The sequence below is a fragment of the Panthera tigris genome, chromosome B4 (genome assembly GCF_018350195.1).
Source record: "Panthera tigris isolate Pti1 chromosome B4, P.tigris_Pti1_mat1.1, whole genome shotgun sequence".
NCBI lineage: Eukaryota > Metazoa > Chordata > Mammalia > Carnivora > Felidae > Panthera > Panthera tigris.
In genome coordinates, this window is record NC_056666.1 from 66,252,021 (window position 1) to 66,271,431 (window position 19,411).

The 19,411-nt window shown below is 34.2% G+C and overlaps 1 protein-coding gene across 8 annotated transcripts in view; it reads right to left on the reverse strand.

The window, feature by feature from the left end:
• The window catches only part of KIF21A (kinesin family member 21A), a 150,869-nt gene that overhangs the window by 15,676 nt on the left and 115,782 nt on the right, over positions 1-19,411 (reverse strand). For 2 of the 8 annotated variants that reach the window (XM_042992101.1, XM_042992108.1), the window contains 9 exons: positions 19,152-19,172; positions 14,403-14,463; positions 13,994-14,048; positions 11,076-11,290; positions 8,415-8,519; positions 6,893-7,021; positions 4,537-4,575; positions 3,834-3,848; positions 305-441 (listed from right to left, as the gene is read on the reverse strand). In XM_042992101.1, the coding sequence (XP_042848035.1) occupies positions 305-441; positions 3,834-3,848; positions 4,537-4,575; positions 6,893-7,021; positions 8,415-8,519; positions 11,076-11,290; positions 13,994-14,048; positions 14,403-14,463; positions 19,152-19,172 (777 nt within the window). The remainder of the gene's footprint in view (positions 1-304; positions 442-3,833; positions 3,849-4,536; positions 4,576-6,892; positions 7,022-8,414; positions 8,520-11,075; positions 11,291-13,993; positions 14,049-14,402; positions 14,464-19,151; positions 19,173-19,411) is intronic. The other 6 variants (XM_042992102.1, XM_042992104.1, XM_042992103.1 and 3 more) reach the window with 6 other exon arrangements.

Genomic DNA, 19,411 nt, shown 5'->3' on the forward strand with positions numbered 1-19,411 from the left:
AATGATGTACATTTTTGTCAATTTTTATATAACTTGTATTACTAAGCTCAGGACCTTGCATACATTAAGTGCTCAGTTACTGAAGGGAGATGTATTTTCTCAACATTCTATTCATATAACATCAACAGAGGTTTTACTTTCTTCCCAACTATGCAATGATTTTCTATAATTCAGGAGTTGAACCAAATTATTTCTCAGGTTTTTATGGGTATTAAGCAGTTTGACTCTTCTTTTAAGCCTGTTAAAATGTAATCATTTCTTTTCATCTGTTAAATATCCATCTGAAACAACCACTAGTAAGTACCTTTTGATCCAGTGAAGAGGAGATCATCAGTAGAATCCACACAGAGCACAGCTTTTGTGTGCCCTTCAGCTATGTGAATACATTGCAGTGGAGAAGCTCTGATTCCTTTTGAAGCAGGAAATGGGTTGATTATGCCCCTGAGGTGGGGAAAAACAAGACTTACTTAAGTAGCTATATCATGAGACCAATTTTATTTTTCTCCTGACTTTAAGAAGCCTTTCTAACTAATTAATAGGAAAACTCAGACTGCTCCTTTGTCTCTTTTTAAAGCAAAAGGACAGAGACAAAATGTGAAATAGTAACAGTAGTGATGGAGTGCATCAACTAATGAGGCATCAGTCAGCAGCTGCCCTCTGCAAAGAGCAAAGCCTATGGCACACAGATCATCTTATCAACAAATTCTCTTCAAAGTTGAATGCAGTAATATTGGGAGCTGTTTGAGTAGAGTGAATTCTGACAAATAAAAAAGTATAAATGATGGATAACTGGAAGTGTGACTCTGCTATGCTGAAATATGACTGTCAAAAAGAACATTCTGGAGAAAGTATAACACATACCACCTAAAATACTGAAAAAAATTTTTCAAGTGAATTTGAAAAAAGATAGGACCGATCACATACACAGAAATTCTAAAGGGAGAATGGCTCAAAAATATCAAAAAAAATAAAGAAAAAACTCTAATAGTCTCCAAGAAGATTAAAAAAAGAAAAAAGAATGGGACTTTAAAAGAACAGTGAGGCTATTAGGGAACTTTCTCATAAGTTTCATATTTCTGGAGTTTATGCTTTGTGCTATGCACTATGGAAATGCAAAGTTTATCAAAACATTGTCCCTATCCTAAAGGAGTTTAAGACAGGATCTGAATTGAAATAGTTGTATTGAGAAGACTAAAGATGAGAGTGAATTATAACATAATAAATATATAAATTGGATATATCTTTGTTCAGAGCAGGAAGAAAAATTATTATGTAGAAATGTGTCCATTATATAAAATAGATGGCATAATATCAGAACAAATAACAGGAATAAAATAAAACTGTTTCTTTCCACCTTCTCAATGAAAGAGAACAATCTTCAAGATGCAATGGGCAGAAATGATTAAGAAGAAATGTAAGCCCAAGATAAGTTAGAACTGACCATAGAGACTTATTCATTGAATTCAAGTATTTCTGTGTTTAAATCATTATATCACAGGGTTTTGGAAGGATACAACATTGTTCACACAAAAATCATTGTTGGTACACTAAGATCAATAAGGGGCACAAAACATGTAGGCCCCTTTTTCCAAAAAGCAGGGGAAAAAGTAGACTTCAGGAATTACAGATGGGTAAGACTTCTTGTTGAGTCTCACAAAGGGAAATACTGAACAAATCATTATAAACATTTAAAAATAAATGCTCATCAATAAGAGGTAACACTAATCTCATGGGGGAAGTTCTTTGTAGGGTTAATAGCAAATTAGAGAAATATCATATTCATAACACATGTTGACTCCAAAAAGGTCCATTACATTAAGCCTTTCAAGTGATATCCTTGTGGACATGGTAGGTAAGAACAGAACAGTTGGAGTAAGGTAGTTCCATTGGTGGAGAGGCACACTTAAGGAGTCAATGTTCCTGTCAATTTCAAAGAAGACTTCAATATCTAGTCAATATTTCTCTAGCACAGAAAACAGAGCTGGCATATATATTAAACTGATATATTAAAGAACTGGACACTGGTATGTATTGCCTAGGAAAATGACAAACAAAATTTATTTGCTTTAAGTACCCACTTAACACTAAAATAATCATTGGATACAATTTAAAGATAAAATTTAAGTAGAAGATAGAACAAAATGCTTCAGGTAGTAAAAGCCTTAATAGTAGCCTAGATCTAAAAAGCTAAAGAGGGCATTATGCTAAGTGAAATAAGACAAAGATACATGCCATATTATCTCTCTTATACACACAATCTTAAAAATATACATTAAAAAACCCAATCTCATAGATACAGAGAATAGATTGGTAATTTTAAGGGTGGGAAGTGGGAGGTAGGAGAAATGGGTGAATTGCTTTCTGGGTTTATTTCAGTTTAAATAAATTGAAATACACACACACACACACACACACACACACACACACTAATAGCCAAAGAGATTTTTTTTAATAGAATATAAGATCAATGAATCAACAATTTATGGTTCTTCTATAAGCACTTTCAATAACGTGTTCAATAGAAGTAAATATTTCAGGAGAAAGAACATAATAGAGTTACTATATTCTGCTGAGGGATCTGGAAGGAGGTTGAGTTCTAGATGCTAGATTTTAAACACTGAAAAATTGGGACATTTTCAAAAATAGTAGAAGCAAAACAATCTGTAGACTACATCATATAAGGAGCAGATAATGAAACTAGACATACTGAACTGATAGGAAAACATTCATTGGAGAGGATTCAATAGTAGGTTAAGGCACTGAATATTTAAAGAGCTGTCATATACACACAAAAAGAGATGTGCATGGATTAATTCAATTAATTAATTCCAGAAGATTAATTCTGGCAGAGCTCAAGAGGGCTGATGAATAGAAACATTAGGAGATAAATATAAGCTCAGGGCTAAAAGAAACAAACAAACTTTATTTTTAGAGTAGTTATTAATGATTTTGAAAAGCAGAAGTTGTTCATCGTCACTAGAAATGACACCAGGAATTGTTGCCACTGGATATGTAATTACAAAGTCCAATGTATTATTTGCATACATGTGTCAATTCTTGAAATTAATGCTTGGAAACTTGTTTGTAATCTAAGAAGTTAACCAAATTAAAACTGAAACAGAAGCAAAACTTCCCCCAAAAGTCTGAATCTCCATTTTGAAATCCTACTGATATGAGTTCATATCTATGAACTGAAGCCATCGAATTAGAATTATAGCTTCAAATATTCAAAAGGTTTGATCTAATGCACAGTCAGATGCTACTCTTACTTCTCAAACAAAATATGTATGTATGTATATTCCAATAAGCTGATTATAAAGAAAAAATCCATGTGACCAGCCTAAGGTATAAGAGTCTGTCATGTCAAAGTTTGTAATATTACAAAAGTAAATATTTGCCTCCAGTGACTTATGTATGACACAATTTTGGAGGGTAAGATGCCTTTTTTTCATTTTTATATGTTTTAATATCATTGATTTTTCAGACTTCTGAAGAAAAATAATCTCATAATTAAATACAGCATTTTACTAGCTACTGAAAAATGCTCTCCAGTATTCACAATATTAGTACTAATATTTTGTAGAGATTACCTCATGCCAAAGATAATAGAAAAATACAGAAATTGGAAACATACATCCATAGTATTTCTCTTAATATTAAAATTAATCTATTCACATTCTGAAATATAGAAATCAACTTTAAAATAGTTTAAGTTAAGGTTATATATTGCACAGTTGTAAAACAACCTGAGTTGAAGGGGGAAAAAAGCTTATTCTTGTTCCATGCAAATCAGTAAAGTCTTGTAATAAATGAGATTAATTTCCTCTGCCTACCTTCTGGAGGATCTACTGATGATCAGCAAAATGGCCATAAACAGGAGAAACAAGTGCAAAAAGAGAGGAGACAAAATGATAAGTGGAAAGAGGAAATGATAGAAAGAGAGAAATTAAGGATCCAAAAAGAAAAAAAACCCCACAACATGAAAAATTCAACATTGTTATCTTTAAAACAGCATCTATCAGTAAAAATATATTTGTTATTTTAGAAAAGCTCCTTTAGTTTCTATTTCTTTTTATATTTTATGTATCATAGTATCTTTTGTGCCCCCCCTTGCATATATTTTTTCTTCATCACAAAGCTTTCCATAAACTTTTTACTTATAATCATTAAGCCAATAACAACAAAAAAAATACCTTATTTACCCCCCACACTTTGAAAGACCGAAACATTTAATCACTGAGGAGCAATGATATCAATATTCATAGAACTTAAATTATTTCAAATAAAAGATTTAGATTATAGACAGAGAACAAGCATCACAACTTTCTGTGCTATTATACAAAAAAGGTTTGCCAGTTCTTGGTCTAAAAGGGATGACAAAAATATATTAAAATTAATATGTTTAAAAATATTAGTATGTTTATACGGTTTACAACTGGTTATGCATACAAAAGTGAGATATGCTTATAGTTTCTCAGAAGGCATTTTAGAACATCAATGAAATGCCAGAATGTAGGAAAGATAGAAAGAAAGTACCTGTGTACCTCCGACAGAGAGGAGTCACTTTCATCAGACCTACAGTGAAAGAGTTAGAATTATGAGGAAAAAGAACACAGATGTCAACAGGTAAAGACACTGGGACTGAACTGAAAACTGACAGTATGAATAATAGGAATATAGCAAACATTTCCTTTATTGTGAATGCCCCACTTTTCTATTTGCACTGGATATCTGCAAATATACAGCTGTATCTGGCAATATATTTGATTCTTATGTTTTCTACTAAGACTTTGGGTGGGATAAAAACTTTCTATTACTAATCCACAGAAAACCTATTATTCCTCACTTCTAAAATTAATGCCCCGAAGAGGAACAATATCAAGTAAGTAAAATACATCACTTTAAGATTCTTTCTATTTAATTTGATTAGTACTAGAACATTTTTCCCATTTAAACAGCTATTAATGAATTTTTATCCATCTTGATAACTACTTTGGATTTAGATTCTAATGTGGAAACTGCACAAATGCATTTTATGTTTACATGGAAAGCAAACTACCCAGAATTCAATAACCTTTGATTTTGACTTATCTCAAAAACAGTTTCCTAATGAGGGAGTCCCTTAGTAATATGAGACTTTAGTGAGATTTTAAAAATAGGTGAGCCACTACTGTCAGCCATACCCTGAAACCTCCACGACTGACAATAAGTTGGGTTCTTATAAAAACCTATTAAAGAGTGCCTGGGTGGCTCAGTCAGTTGAGTGCCCAACTCTCGATTTTAGCTTAGGTAATTATCTTATGGTTCATGGAAATGAGTCACACATTGGGCTCCACACTGACAGCATGGAGCCTGCTTGGGATTCTCTCTTTCCCTCTCTCCCTCTGTCCCTCCCCTGTCCGTTCTCTCACTCTCTCTCTCTCTCTCTCTCTCAAAATAAATAAATTTTTAAAAAAAGAAAAAGAAAATCTACTCAGTTTGTTTATTAGGCTTGGGGAAAAAAAACAGAGTGAATACTGACATGGAACATAACCAAAAACTATCTATGGGATCTACTTCCAGCTGGTGAAATATGCTAGCCTCAAAAAGAAAGTGAGTCAAAGGTAGGTGAGTCTTTGAAAGTGTAGTCACTTATTCTGAGTTTTAGCTTATAGAGATGACAACAGCGTCAAATTACTGGTAGCTTATAAAATATTTCAGTAGAAAATATAAAACTATGACTAGATTGTCAAAATTATCAAAATACTGACAAAATTTTATGACTGTGAATGTACAGACAAAATTTAGTAAACCTTCATATCACTAGTGAAAATGGACTTCCCGAAGGCATTCTTAACGTTCTTCTATTCTTTTCTCAATTAAATGGAAGGTATGACTTAACAATGTTAGAGAATTTTTTCAATAACATGAAGTATTTATCTATCTAGATCACTTTAAAGGGTAGATCATCTACTGATTAAACTATATTAAAATCTAACTTTAAAAACTTTGTCCATACATTAAGCAGATTAAAAATTCTTTCAAAATGTGTGCTTCTCTAAGTCTACAGAGACATCTGGCATGTTCTGAACATGCCAGACAGATCTTAAATAGCATCCTACAAATCTCAGAAATTGTTGATCTACACAGGAAGATTACAGCATTGAAAACAACAGGGGTGGGAGACTGGATATGAAGTACATACATACACTATGCTACCATTCAAAATCAAACCAGATAAGTCAGAGTTAATAAATATTTTATGGCAGGACTGTTAGTATGAATTCTTGCAAGAGAGATTCTGGCTCGATGTGGGAATACTTTCTCACTTCAAATTTAATGCAAATTATAATTTTCACAGGCTTCCAACTTCTCTTCCTCCACAATCCACCTCAGTCCTAACCCCCTCCACCCAAATACGAGCTGTCTTTATTTTATTTTATTACTGACTTTTTGTGGTGGATTTGTGTCAAACCACCAAATGCTAACAACATTTTATACATATAACAATGGACTTTGTAAGCTGTTATATGCACTGAAGGTAAAATAAGTTGCCTCTTTTCAACTCAGGCTCTCTGGACTAGAGGCTTTTAGTATCCCAACAAATTTAAACTTAGAGTGGTCTCAAAGATATTTGAATTCTAATTTACATAGAAATGAAAAGGCAAGACAAGTGCTGAAAGTTTAGCAATGCAAATCTACAACAGGGAAAAATGTTCAGCAGGAAAATAATTTTCTCTAATCTTTTCTATATTGTTCATTTCCTGTTGGAAAAACACATCAAATATGGCCAGAGTTCACAAGTCAGACTTCATCTCCCACACAAAGAGATGGCTAAATGTGTTCTGCAGACTCTATTGAAAGGTTCAGACTACGGTAATAAATAGAGGGGCTCTTTTCCATAAAGACTTACTTATCCTGCTGAACTGATGTGTTTCCCTGAGAAACAGTAAGACGGTTAAAAACATTCAGTTCATTACGGGGCCGGCTTGGTGGGGAAGAAGGAGGTGAAAGACTAGCCTCTGAGGTTCCAGAATCTGAGCTACAAGAAAAAAAGAACATTAAATAGGTGGTTTTAATCAGTTATGATTTGTTAGGAATGTTATAAGAAACATGCTTTTTTAAAAAAGCTTTTCATTAGAGAATTTCTTCTTCCTCTCTTCCTTTTTTGTAAGATAAAATACACTCTGAACAATTTAATTTAAAAAAAAAAAACAAAAAAAAACTTTTCCACTGGATTTTGTTACATTGCCCACAAGATGGCACTAAGGAAAAACTTGTCTGCTGAAATCTACAGTCAATACAAATAAAGCAAGCCAAATTTAAAATTACAGTTTTAGAGTTAAAACCAAGTTACTCACTTTACAGATGAGTACAGGGGAAAGAGAGCCAGAGTGTTTAAAACTGATTTGCCTTTTCCAAGATTTACTCACTTTTATTTTTACATTACTTATCTGCTCCATCCCCCATCTCCCAAATATCCCTGAGACATTCAATCCAGTAGAAATAGGAAAATTATATCTTTAAGTACAGGAAGCAAGGATGATTAGAAGGAGAACGTCCACGACATTCAAGTCAGCTAATCCAGTGGTCAAAGTAGAGTGTGCATGTCGGCACAGGAGAGAGGATGGTATAAGATTGTCCACTTGGGTACAGAAAATATATGAAAACTACTTTTTATGTTTACTTACATGTTAAAGAAATTAGCTTTACTAATATTTAAATGGAGACTGGCACCAAAACTCTCCCTCCCTCAAGGCCATGTCAGAGATCTACCTGTCCATGTAGCACCTTAGGTGACCTGAGGGAGGAGTAGGTGTGCCACAGGGGAGAGAGGTTTCAGTGGCTCTCATCCATTCACTCAGCTTCATGTTGTGACATTGCAATTTATAAATGCCCATTTAAGTGGATCATCAGATTATACTATGCACTGTTAAGTAAATTAACCCTCACAAAACACACAAACAGCTTTTAAGAGATTTCAGAAAAAAAAAATTAACTGTAAAAGAACAGCAAGAAAATGGTACAACTAACACACCCTATGATGAACACTAGTTTCCCGTCAGCTATTTTACGGAGGTAAAGTCAATGTCAGTTTTATCAGTTAAAATCAATTTCAAATCTTTCTAGAAGACTATCTGAAATATAGATTCACTAAACTTCATCTCAAGTGTACATGAACTTTTTACAATGATATGCTCAAATAACTGGAAAATAAATAAGAGTACATGATTAGGGACAAGTGTTCAAATATGTTTACAGGTATGTGTGTGACCAAGAAACACTGAGCCAAACCAACAGCTGACTTGATCGTCTTGATTAGTCAAATCAGTCACAACCACAGATCTAGCCTGCATGTGGAAAATAATTTCACTACTGTCCTTTAGCATCTAAGTGCACCAGAGATTTTATGTAATCTAGTATAAGTAACTTACTGTTTTTGTTCCTTGGCCTTTGATTTTTCTTTTTCGTATGCTTTTCTCCTGGTTATAGGGGAAGGCTCTGGTAATTTTTTTTCTGATAGAGATGACTGTTTGGAACTAAAATAGAAAAAGCCTCTTTTAATCATCAAACTTTATTAAATATATACATACAAGTTTGTTTGGCAGATTTTCAACCTAAAATTTTTAATATATCAATAACTGCAACTTGAGAAAGCGTATTACCCAGGAACAAAAAAATAAAACTATGATAGGAATACATTACATGGGTAATTTTAGTTGATGGAAGCTTGACACCTGTATATTTAACTTTTAAATTGGCAATCTTATTAAATATATGCAAACCTATTATCTTTGAATGTAAATATCAATGCTATACTGCCAAATGGCCAAAATCAATAACTGATTTTAAACATAAATGATTAGGTTGATTATAATTGTTACAGTTGGGAAAAAATTGTCTTTATAATCTTATAAGAACACAAAATATCAGAATATCAAAATATGAGAAACAGTGAGATTTAATGAAATAATACTTAGACACAGTCAAAAACAGTACTACCAGTAATCATACACACACACAAATGACACACAATAATTTTACCTAATATTTAGATACTAGTAGCTATATAAATTTTAGTAATAAAAACATTCTTATTATAAATTTTAAATGTTGAATAGTGGCTGTATAATTAACAATTTAAGACTATTATTTTTGTGCATGTGATAATACATTCTGATTAAAAAATGAATTTTTATTATTGTTGACTAGTTATATTAATAAGAAGAAAACACTATGGAATTAGAATGTACAATTACCAGAATGGTAAAACTAAATATTTAAATTTCATGTCCCTGACTTCTGACCACAAGAAATCACAATTCAAAAATCCTTCATCAGTTAAATCATAAGGGCCACTTAAGTAAATTATTTTACATCAAGCAATTAAAGTCATGCAGTAATGACATTAAGAGTTACCACACCAAGAATGTCTCAAATTTGAACAGAATTACACAAGTGTCTGAATTTATGAAAACTTGAGAACAAATCATGTGAAGAGACACAGTCCAAAACATATATTCTACAACCTGTAATAAAGGATACACTTAAAAAATGAAAAAAATAAAGGGGTGGGGGAGGGCAAAAAGAAGGTATTACCTGAATCTGGATTCCAGGCCATAGATTAAGTCTTGAAGTTCCAAAAGTCTCTACTCAATCTATTCTTAAAATCTGTTCTGTTTATGTCATTACCTTCACCAAAAGCATTTCTTTAACAGTCATCTTATCAAAAAAGCACTGAAGCCATAAGCTATACTGGTTAGCAATCTCTATCAGCAAATCCAATAGTTAATTACATAGGCCACATCAAGCACATGCAAGAAAGTTGTCATCATTAAAATTACATTTGGATCTAAAGGTAGCAGATGGGCTTACTCAATGGAAGATGGCAGAAATATCTTCATAAAATGAAGGAAGTTAAAAAAAGGTAACAAAACAAAAAAGGAAATTATGGGAAACAGATATTCAAAGGGGGAAAGTTTGTTATATTTTATTATTTGCAGAGTCATGTGATGTGTGCCATTTTTGGGGGGCAATATTCCTCAATGCAGTAATGCATTCATTCCATAAATCATTTGGTAGATCATATGTGAGGATTACGGCAAAAAAATATCATTATAACTCTTTACCAGGGGCACCTGGGTGACTCAGTCGGTTAAGCATCCGACTCTTGATTTCAGCTCAGGTCATGATCTCACAGTTCATGAGTTTGAGCCCCACATCAGGCTCTGTGCTGATGGCACAGAGCCGGCTTGGGATTCTCTCTGTCCTTCTCTCTCTGCCCCTCCCCTGCTTGTGCTCTCTCTCTTTCTCTCAAAATAAATAAACATCAAAAAAAAAAAAAAAACTTTACCGGTGAATGATCTAATTTTAATATAACTGTCCAAACACACATACACACATAGCATACATACACATACTAGCCTGAGTTGGGAAATCTTCATCCTCAAGACACTAGTTGTTTTGAATAGAATGTTCATATTACATAAATGGGTAAGAGAATATTACCTCCTTTAAAGCTTTAACAATACAAAAAAATATATATATATTGTGCATACACTCATCCCAGACATGCAATGGCAAGTACTTCAAGGCAAAAAATTAGGAAGCCTTAAAATGATTGTTTCTGATTGATATTTCTTTTTCCTTATAGGGTTAGCAAAGGTTTGCTATCCTGACCAGACTCTTAAAACGAAAAATCATGTTCATTTAAAGCAAATAAAAGATGTTTTAAAGCTTCTGTTTTGTATGATGGTTTTATAGATATAACTACCTGATTTAAGTGTTCCTAAAAAATTTTGTCTATAATTCATAACTCAGCCTTTATGAAAATTATAATCCTGAAGAATGACCCTAAAACTTAGAAACAAGCAATAGAATTGAACAAAGAACATCTCATCTTAAATGATTTCAAATGTCAAAAAAATTAGGGGAGATAACACCTAACAGAAATTCCTTTGAAAACCGGAGATCTTGTTTACGGAATTTTAAAAAATAGAAATAAGAAATTAGCAACATGCATATAAAAAATTTTTAAAAAGAAAGAAAAAGAAAAGCCAAAGAAAAGGAAGTTAGTGTAGCTGGGCCAGACTTACATGCTGCCTATCTTAGAAGGGAAGCCAGATGGGGGAGGGAGCTCTTTTTCCCTAGCAGAAGTACCACTTGTCTCTGTATTCATTCCAATCTCTTGCCCTTCTGCAACAGGTGTAAGAGCGCCAGGCAAGGAGGCATCTCCTGTACTAGTGTCTGAGGCTAGTTCACTGCTATCTGCATACAGCAATTCCATTTGAGTGGTGGTTCTCCTTCGGGCCTAGTCAGAGAATGGAAGGAAAAGCAATCAGAAGCAAACTTTTGCAGAGATGATTAGGGAATAGAGATTTAATATTAGTTTGAAATAGGTAAAAATATTTAGCGTGTCATTTCCTAGCAAGTGTCAAACATAGCATGTAAGATAGTGACAAGCCAGAGCTATAGCCATATAAGACCTTTAAAGGCCATAATAATAGCCAATATTTATATAATAGTTATTGTATGCCAGGCAATGTTCGAACACTTAATTACATTAGCATGTACTATCATTATCCCAATTCACCAATGAGGAGACTAACGCACAGAGGCGCTAAGTACTTTACCCAAAGTCACACAACTAGTAAGTGGCAAAGCGAGATTCAAAAACAAACAACTTGTCACCAATATGACATAGGGTATGACTATGTTACCCTGCCACTCATGGCCACCTCCCTCAACATAAAATTTTTTTAAAAAAGAAAGAAGAAATTAAACCAAAAGTTAACTGCAGGGAAGCTCAACTAAATTCTGATTTACCCCATGCTCAGATGCTCATTTAATATCACTTTCAGTTTTAAATTTTATTTTAATATCAATTTTTTAAATCTGCTTCTCAGTTTTTGTGACCCCATTCTCCTGATGCATTAGCTGTGTTTTTAACCTGCCTGCTGGATAATTCAACATGAGCCTACCGGAGCTTTAGTAGCACAGTTAGGCAAGTGAAGGTTATTTTCCTAGAATCTAAATTCACTATACAAATTCCTTTCCTTACTCTTGAAAATGAACTGACTACCCTGTTGTTGTTCAGTTGTTATTATCACTAAGGTATTAATGGATGACCAAGGTGTTTACCAGATTATAAGCCTCTAAAGAGCACACACCCTGTTTTATTCATCTTTATTTCCCCTGTACATAGCATAGTGCTAGTACATACCTATTTAACGTATACAGTTAACTTTACTTCTTCAATGATGAAAATAAATGAGAGGCGCTTGGGTGGAACAGTCAGTTAAGCGACTGACTCTTGATTTTGGCTCAGGTCATGATCTCACGGTTCATGAGTTTGAGCCTTGCATCTAGTTTCAGGCTGACAGCACGGAGCCTGCTTGGGATCCTCTCTCTCCCTCTCTCTCTGCCCCTCCCCTGCTCGTGCAAGCACGCTCATACTCTCTCTCTCTCTCTCTCTCTGTCAAAATAAATAAATAAATTTAAAAAAGAAAGAAACAGAAATGACATGAGATCCTTTTAGGCGTCTTTGAATGAAGTTCAAAAGGAGTAGTAAGTAGCACCTCAGAAAATTTTTGGAAAAAGAAAACTCTCCGGCCAGTTTTTTACACTCTCAGTTCTCTTCACTGCCAACAGCCCAAGGTAGGGAGGAATCCTTTTCTTAGGAATTCCAAACTGTAGCGGTTCCTTCAGCAGATAATGTTTAGAGCACCACTTTACACCTCTCTCTGGTGTCCCAGAAGGGCATGAATATCTAGGCTTTCACAGGGCCTGAAAGACATTCAGGACCTTAAGAGATTTTCACCTCTACCTAAGACTGGATCCAAACCATACCGGAATGTTTTCTCTGAGTGTGGGAGTAACTTCTGCTTAGTCACTTAGAATAATAAAATAAAACCATATGTTACCAAGCTCAAGGATCATACATACAGCCTGGAGATGTTTTTTTGATTGGCTTGACCAGTGTGTTAAAGATCAGGAAATTCTACATAAAAATCTGTATTTAAGGCTTCTTTAGGAAAAAATAGAAGATCTAGTTGTCTTAGGCCTATAATCCTCATGGCAAAAATGAGCAAGAGTTGAGTGGTGGTTATTTGCTTAGGTGAGGCATGTCCTTGTCAGGTAATCACAATGACCCCTACTCATTACATCCAGCGAAATTATTCATTTGCATTACCTGACTATTCACTATGGGCCTTAACTCTGTCTTACCCATTTGCACAGTGTTAATTCTTTCAGGTCCTGATTCTTTCCATCCATTTAACAAATATTTACTAAGGACTACAAGAATTCTTTGTTTTTAAACATCTTAAGATGGTTAGTTAATTCATCTAGTATCAAATGCTACCAACACTGAATATGAAACATACCAAATATCTTACACATTTAACAGCATGTGGCATTGATATTTTTTTTAATTATACAAATATGCATTATAGTCTCATTAGTTTTTAATACAACTAATTAATGATTAAGAGTTGGCTTATTATTCAAACCACCTCAGGATACTACTTTAACAAAATATACGTGATACACTTAAGAAGATACTAAATGTTAAAATTTCAAAAACCTCCTGCCAATTAACAAATTTTGCAAATTTATGCTATATGCCACCACAGGGTCTACAATCTCCTTTATAATTATTAGGAAACTTAGGTGACCTTAATAAATTACCACATAACTTCCTTAATGAGTACTGAAACTTTTAGGAAAAACCTAGAAGAAAATAAGAATTGGTCTCCATAATCATAGCTTCTCCAGTGGAAAAAATGCAATAATATGGTAAAGCACAAGTTCCACAAAGGAGAAATATTTTGACATAATGTTTGTTTCAAAGGAGAATATGGTAATTACAGAACTAAAGTTGTTATACATGGGAGCGATGGTAAAAGCATGCCAACTTGCTAACCTTCTTAAGGGTCTGAGGCCTATGTGTTTATTAGTGATAACAGAAAACTGTGGGGAAGGATGCTTACCTGTTATTTTCAATTCTCCTTACCTTGCTTTTAGGTTTCACTTCACCACAAAGTTTCATAAGGTCTGAAGATAGTGTGCTAGATGCAAATAAATAATTAACCACGGGTTAAAACGGGACTTATAAAAAATGCTGTCTTCTATGTTTTTAACTATAGAAAACACCTTATAGGTCTACAGGGCAAAAAAGACAATATTTAAAATCAAAATGAATTACAAAATTATTCATTTTCTTTCCTTAAATATCCCGGTATTTTTGTGGTGGTTAAGTATGACTTAGTTTGGTTTCCATAATACTATTTCTAGTGCTATTCACTTAGCCATAAAATTCAAAATTATTTGTTTTATGGTAATTGATTGAAGCAACAAGATAAAAGTATTTAAAAAATTACAGAAACAAATAAAATCTATTAAGTTTCTAAAGGCTCTCCTACCTTCCTTCTGATCCTGGGCTGTTCAAAGGTGCATCCTCATCAGTACTATCCTCTACATTTTCTAAAAAAAAAAAAAAGTCCAAAATCTAAGTATTATCCACATGCCACAATTTGAGTGACTACAATCCCCATGCTATAATAAATATCAACATCTCAATATGGGCACTTTGATTTTCGTAACTGAGTCCAAATAGAAATGTAGAAAAATACTTCTAAGAAACCCCTTTGATTATGTGTCCTAAAATGAGAAAAAGGGTCCAAAATAGAAAAACCACAAGTTTGAATCATAAAATATAGAAGAACAACATTCACAGGATGGAAATGAGATCATGTGTTTATCAGAGTATGTATATATTTTTCAGAGTATGTATTTACCCCATGCTATCCAAACATATGAAAACCCACAGAGTAAAATACAAGAGAGAGTAAATGTTGCATGAGCTCCCTTTAATGTACTAAGCCAACTTCAAAAACTATATAGGGGTAGACATACTTGCTATATTTTAATATGTCAATTTACTTAAATATTTTCCTTTATTTTTATTTTTGTTTTCAAGCAGAGAGTAAGAGAGTGGTGTGTGTGTGTGTGTGTGTGTGTGTGCATGTGTGAAGGTATTCAGAAGTCACACATCAGCATGCAGCTCATTCATATGTACATAAAAGACAAAAACAATAGGTTCGCATGCAACAGTTTTGTAAATAAATACAAGTAAATCACCACTATTTCAGAACAACTGTAACAGACTAGTAAAAAAGAGGAGAAAAAGCAAACAAGTAAAACTAGTAGGAAGTCAATAAATCAAATAGCCACTGAAAGTAAACTATTTAAAATGTCAGTGAGCCCCTAACATAGGTGCAGGTTTTTAAAATATACACATTTTATTATAAAATCATTCTACAAAAGCAAACATATTATAAATAACATATATTAATCAAAAACATATATGATTTATCCCCTTTTAACTTGTACTTTTGTGCATGTGGACTGTGGACAACTAATTCCTTTCTCTGATGTTCCCTTTCTTCCTCACTGTTGAGCAGATACTTTGATAGAAATTCAGTAATACTTGATACGTGATAGTATTATCTAAAATGGAGCCCATCTAGGACCCGTAAAAGGGAATTTACTTTCTGAAGTGAAGATCATGGTGGTCTTGAAGGCAATGTGTACCTCAAAGCCTACCACTAGAGGGAGGCTCAAGGACTTGCTTCACAGACGTGATAATTGCGTGTTAAGGTGACTGCATTAGTTGATAATATAGAACATGAGGTTATAAAGAAATGACAAACCTAATCTTTATTTTCCCATGCATAAAGGCTGGCTAAGATTTGCCAGTGTTTTTCTTGTAGAAACCAGTTAGTATGAGACCAGTTAGTATGTTAAACATCATATGAGTGCTTAGTAAAAACTTAGCTCCTGCTTATGCATGTATGACTTATTTAGAGATAATTATGGTTTGACATGACCAACCTGGCCAGAGGATAGAGGCCCCCACCAGGAAAGTCACCAGATCAGACTCCTCTGCTGGACTGAGCTTAGTCTGAGCACTATGGTCATCTGGGCAATAGAACAAACTATCACCTCACTGTTGTACTCGTAACTCTGAGAATACACATCCAGCCCACTACTAGCTTCTTTTCTCAATGCCAGAAAGTTAAAGCTAAAGGCAGAGACTTGCAACTTCCGAATGCCTTGAAGTTCATCTGTATCAGTGTAAAGTTGAGCAGTGTCACATCACTGGAAGTAAACCAGGTATTTTCAAGTCTTTTTTTTTTTTTCAGTTATTAGAAGTTATAAAAAAAAAAAATAGTGTATAGAAAAGAGTTAACATAGCAGCCCAAACACTACTATCCTTAGAATGGCCTGCTTACAAAGTTGGACTTTGTCTGGCATCTGGAAACTTGATTCTCAGAGCATCCCCAGTCACTAGTTAGCTACCAAAGGTACTTACTGTACCTATGTTGTTTGCACAAACCATATGGCTTATGTTAAACTCCTGCTTTCCTTATGGGAGTCCTGAATCCCAGACAGATGGAACCTATGTGACCAGTCCCCAGGAAAAGCTTCAGGTGCCAAGTAACAAGGGACTTCCCTGGACATAAACATTGTGCACATGCTGCTGCATTTTCACTCCAGAGGGGAATGAAAATTCTGTATTATGTCCCATAGAAGGGAAAGATCATAAGGAAAACTAGACATGGATTCCTCCAGACAACATCTGTGGTTTTTTGCCTTATGATCCAGCTGTGTATCTTTCCTACACTGCTCTCATGGATCTTTGCCATAAAAACAACCACATGCTAAGCCCCATGAGTCTTCATAGCAAGTCTCAAAGATAGGGGAGGTCTTAGGGATCCTAACATAGGTTGGGAAAAAAGAAAAGGATAATAAAGATGTTCATCAAAGGCTACAAAAGTACAAGTTTATCAGAAAGGGATGCTGGCATGGTTCACCCTCTGGTCTTATGTTCTATCATTCTATGCTATGTACTTGTTCAGGGCACCAACCTGCTTGAAGGCCTCAGGCACACAACACTGTGGCTAAGTCCCCATGTTTTAGTTTAGTCATTGCCCAGAGGGACTCTTCTCTGCCCTCCCGCCCTTTCCACCTTGTCTTTTGCCTTGCTAACTCTTTTTCTTCCTTCATGTTTCAGTTCAAATGTCACCTCCTCCAGAAAAGCCTTTATCAACTCCTCCATTCTTGTTGGGTGACCCTACTATCTCTTCCTATAACTCCCTATACATATCTCAATAATTGCCCTCACTGAATTTATCATACTCTGTCTGTCACCCTCAGTAAGGCATCAAGTCAATGAGGGAAAGATTTTCTGTCATATTCATCTTTGAATCCAAACACTCAGCCTGATGTTTGAGGTAAAACTGGAGCTAAGCAAATGTTTTTAAAGCAAAGTTTATAGGACTCTCGAGCTTCTGTGGATTTAACTTCCATTTTTTTCTCTTTCTGTGTTTTTCCTCTAAGCACCTCTGGGCTAGACTATGGCCCCCATCCCTAGCACAGATTTCAGCCATGAGACACAGGTTACATCAGCTGAATGGGTTTCCACTCTCTGATTCAGACCCTTCTCCAGCCATAGACAAATGGAAGTTGTTTGAAAGTTGTAAAAAAAATAACACTGCTCATCAAACTAGCAGTTCAATATCTTCTGCACTAAAGGATATCAAGGAGGACACTTACATTTTTCTTCCAAGTTAAAAGAGACAATGGATGTAAATAACAATTTACTTATTACTAGGGGCACTTGGGTAGCCCAGTCAGTTAAGTGTCCAACTTCAACTCAGGTCATGATTTCATGGTGTGGGTTTGAGCCCCACATTGGGCTCTGTGCTGCTGGTGCGAAGCCTGCTTGAGAGTCTGTCACTCACAATGTCCCTCCCCACTCTCTCTCCCTCCCTGTCTCTCCCTCTCTCTTTCTCTCTCAAAATAACTAAATAAATAAAGTTTACACAAACAAAGAGAATTTATTTTTTACTATAGATTGGACCACGAAGAAGAACAAAGAGGAGGAGGAAAGAGAGGAAGAAGAACAGATACAGAAGAAACATGCCTGATAAGACATGGAATGGCAAAAATCCTAGTTATAATCCAGGAACTTTGACAGTCTTGGTTAGGATATAACCAATCCTATTTGTTCTACCTGTACTTGGTATAGCTTAAGCAGCTTAAAAGTATCAGCCTTTCCATACCTATATTATGCAGTTGATCTCAAGAAAATACTACTTTGAGATTAACATGCGGTATAAACATCTAAAAAAATCAAATAACTCATGTATTTTATTTATGTAACATCTTATTTAAAACAAATTCAGATGTATAGATTATGTTTATTCTACTGACACATAAAGGTAAGTACATTTAATCTTTCAATTACATTCCTCTCCTTTAAGGATAAGCGTTTAGAACACTTTTGGCAGCTGTGTGCTTACAAAAAAAAAAAAAGATCAGATCAGATTCCGAAAAAAAATTTTAATTAAATAAAAACTGCTCCAAAATAATCATTCAGAAAAATCACAAGTAATAAAATTGCTCTGATACTCCTGGTCCTTTATGTGTATCATCATTGAGAGAAGCAGAGACATTATTAATGGGTGGGTGTAGTTCATGACAAGGTTGTAGTGGCAAGGGGAAGGTTTGAAACTCTCTATATTTGGTCATCTCTAAAGCCACTTCTAATCTGAAAATATTATAACCATAAATATTGTTTCAATATGTTCATATAGAATGCTTTGAATAATTTCAGTTTACAATGTTAAAATATATGTATTTAATTTTACAAAAATTAAGAATAGCTGAGAATCTAGCAAATATATACCAGAGACAAGTATATACCAAAGATATATGCTAAGGAAAGTTATGAGGTTAAAACAACAGATGCAAGTTAACAGATACATTTAAAAATTAAAAAGAAATGTATACTCCATTTTTTCCTACAAGAAACAGAAAGAAAGGCTTACGAAACTGGAGTCACAGCTGGAGGTCAAAAACTAAAAGAGAAAATTAACTAAAGCATACTTCTTTAAAAATCTAATAGGTTTTAAAACAGGAATGAATGTATAGGAAAGACGAAAGACTTAGTATGTTTGTGGTCATGGATACATTTCAAAAAGATCATGCAAAAACCAGTTGGCTGCCAATAAAAATTTTAAACATAAGATGTACCACAATTAGTGTACATGAACAATTAGTAATTCATGCAGCTGTAGGGTACACAGAAAGCTAAACATACTTACCTAAAGGTACGCTATCTAGATCTGTGTAAATAACAGCAAAAAGGAAACAAAAAGCAATACTCCAATCAAAACAGATCCAATGTTAAGAACTCCCACATAAAACAAGATTATGCACCATTTATAAGATATGTAGAATAGATGCCATAGAAAACACTTATTATTTTTAAGGCAATTAGATATGCAGAGTAAAGTAATGAAATGTGGTTAATATTTTAAATAACCAATTCAGAAACTTGGTTGATCCTCTTTATTCATAAAAA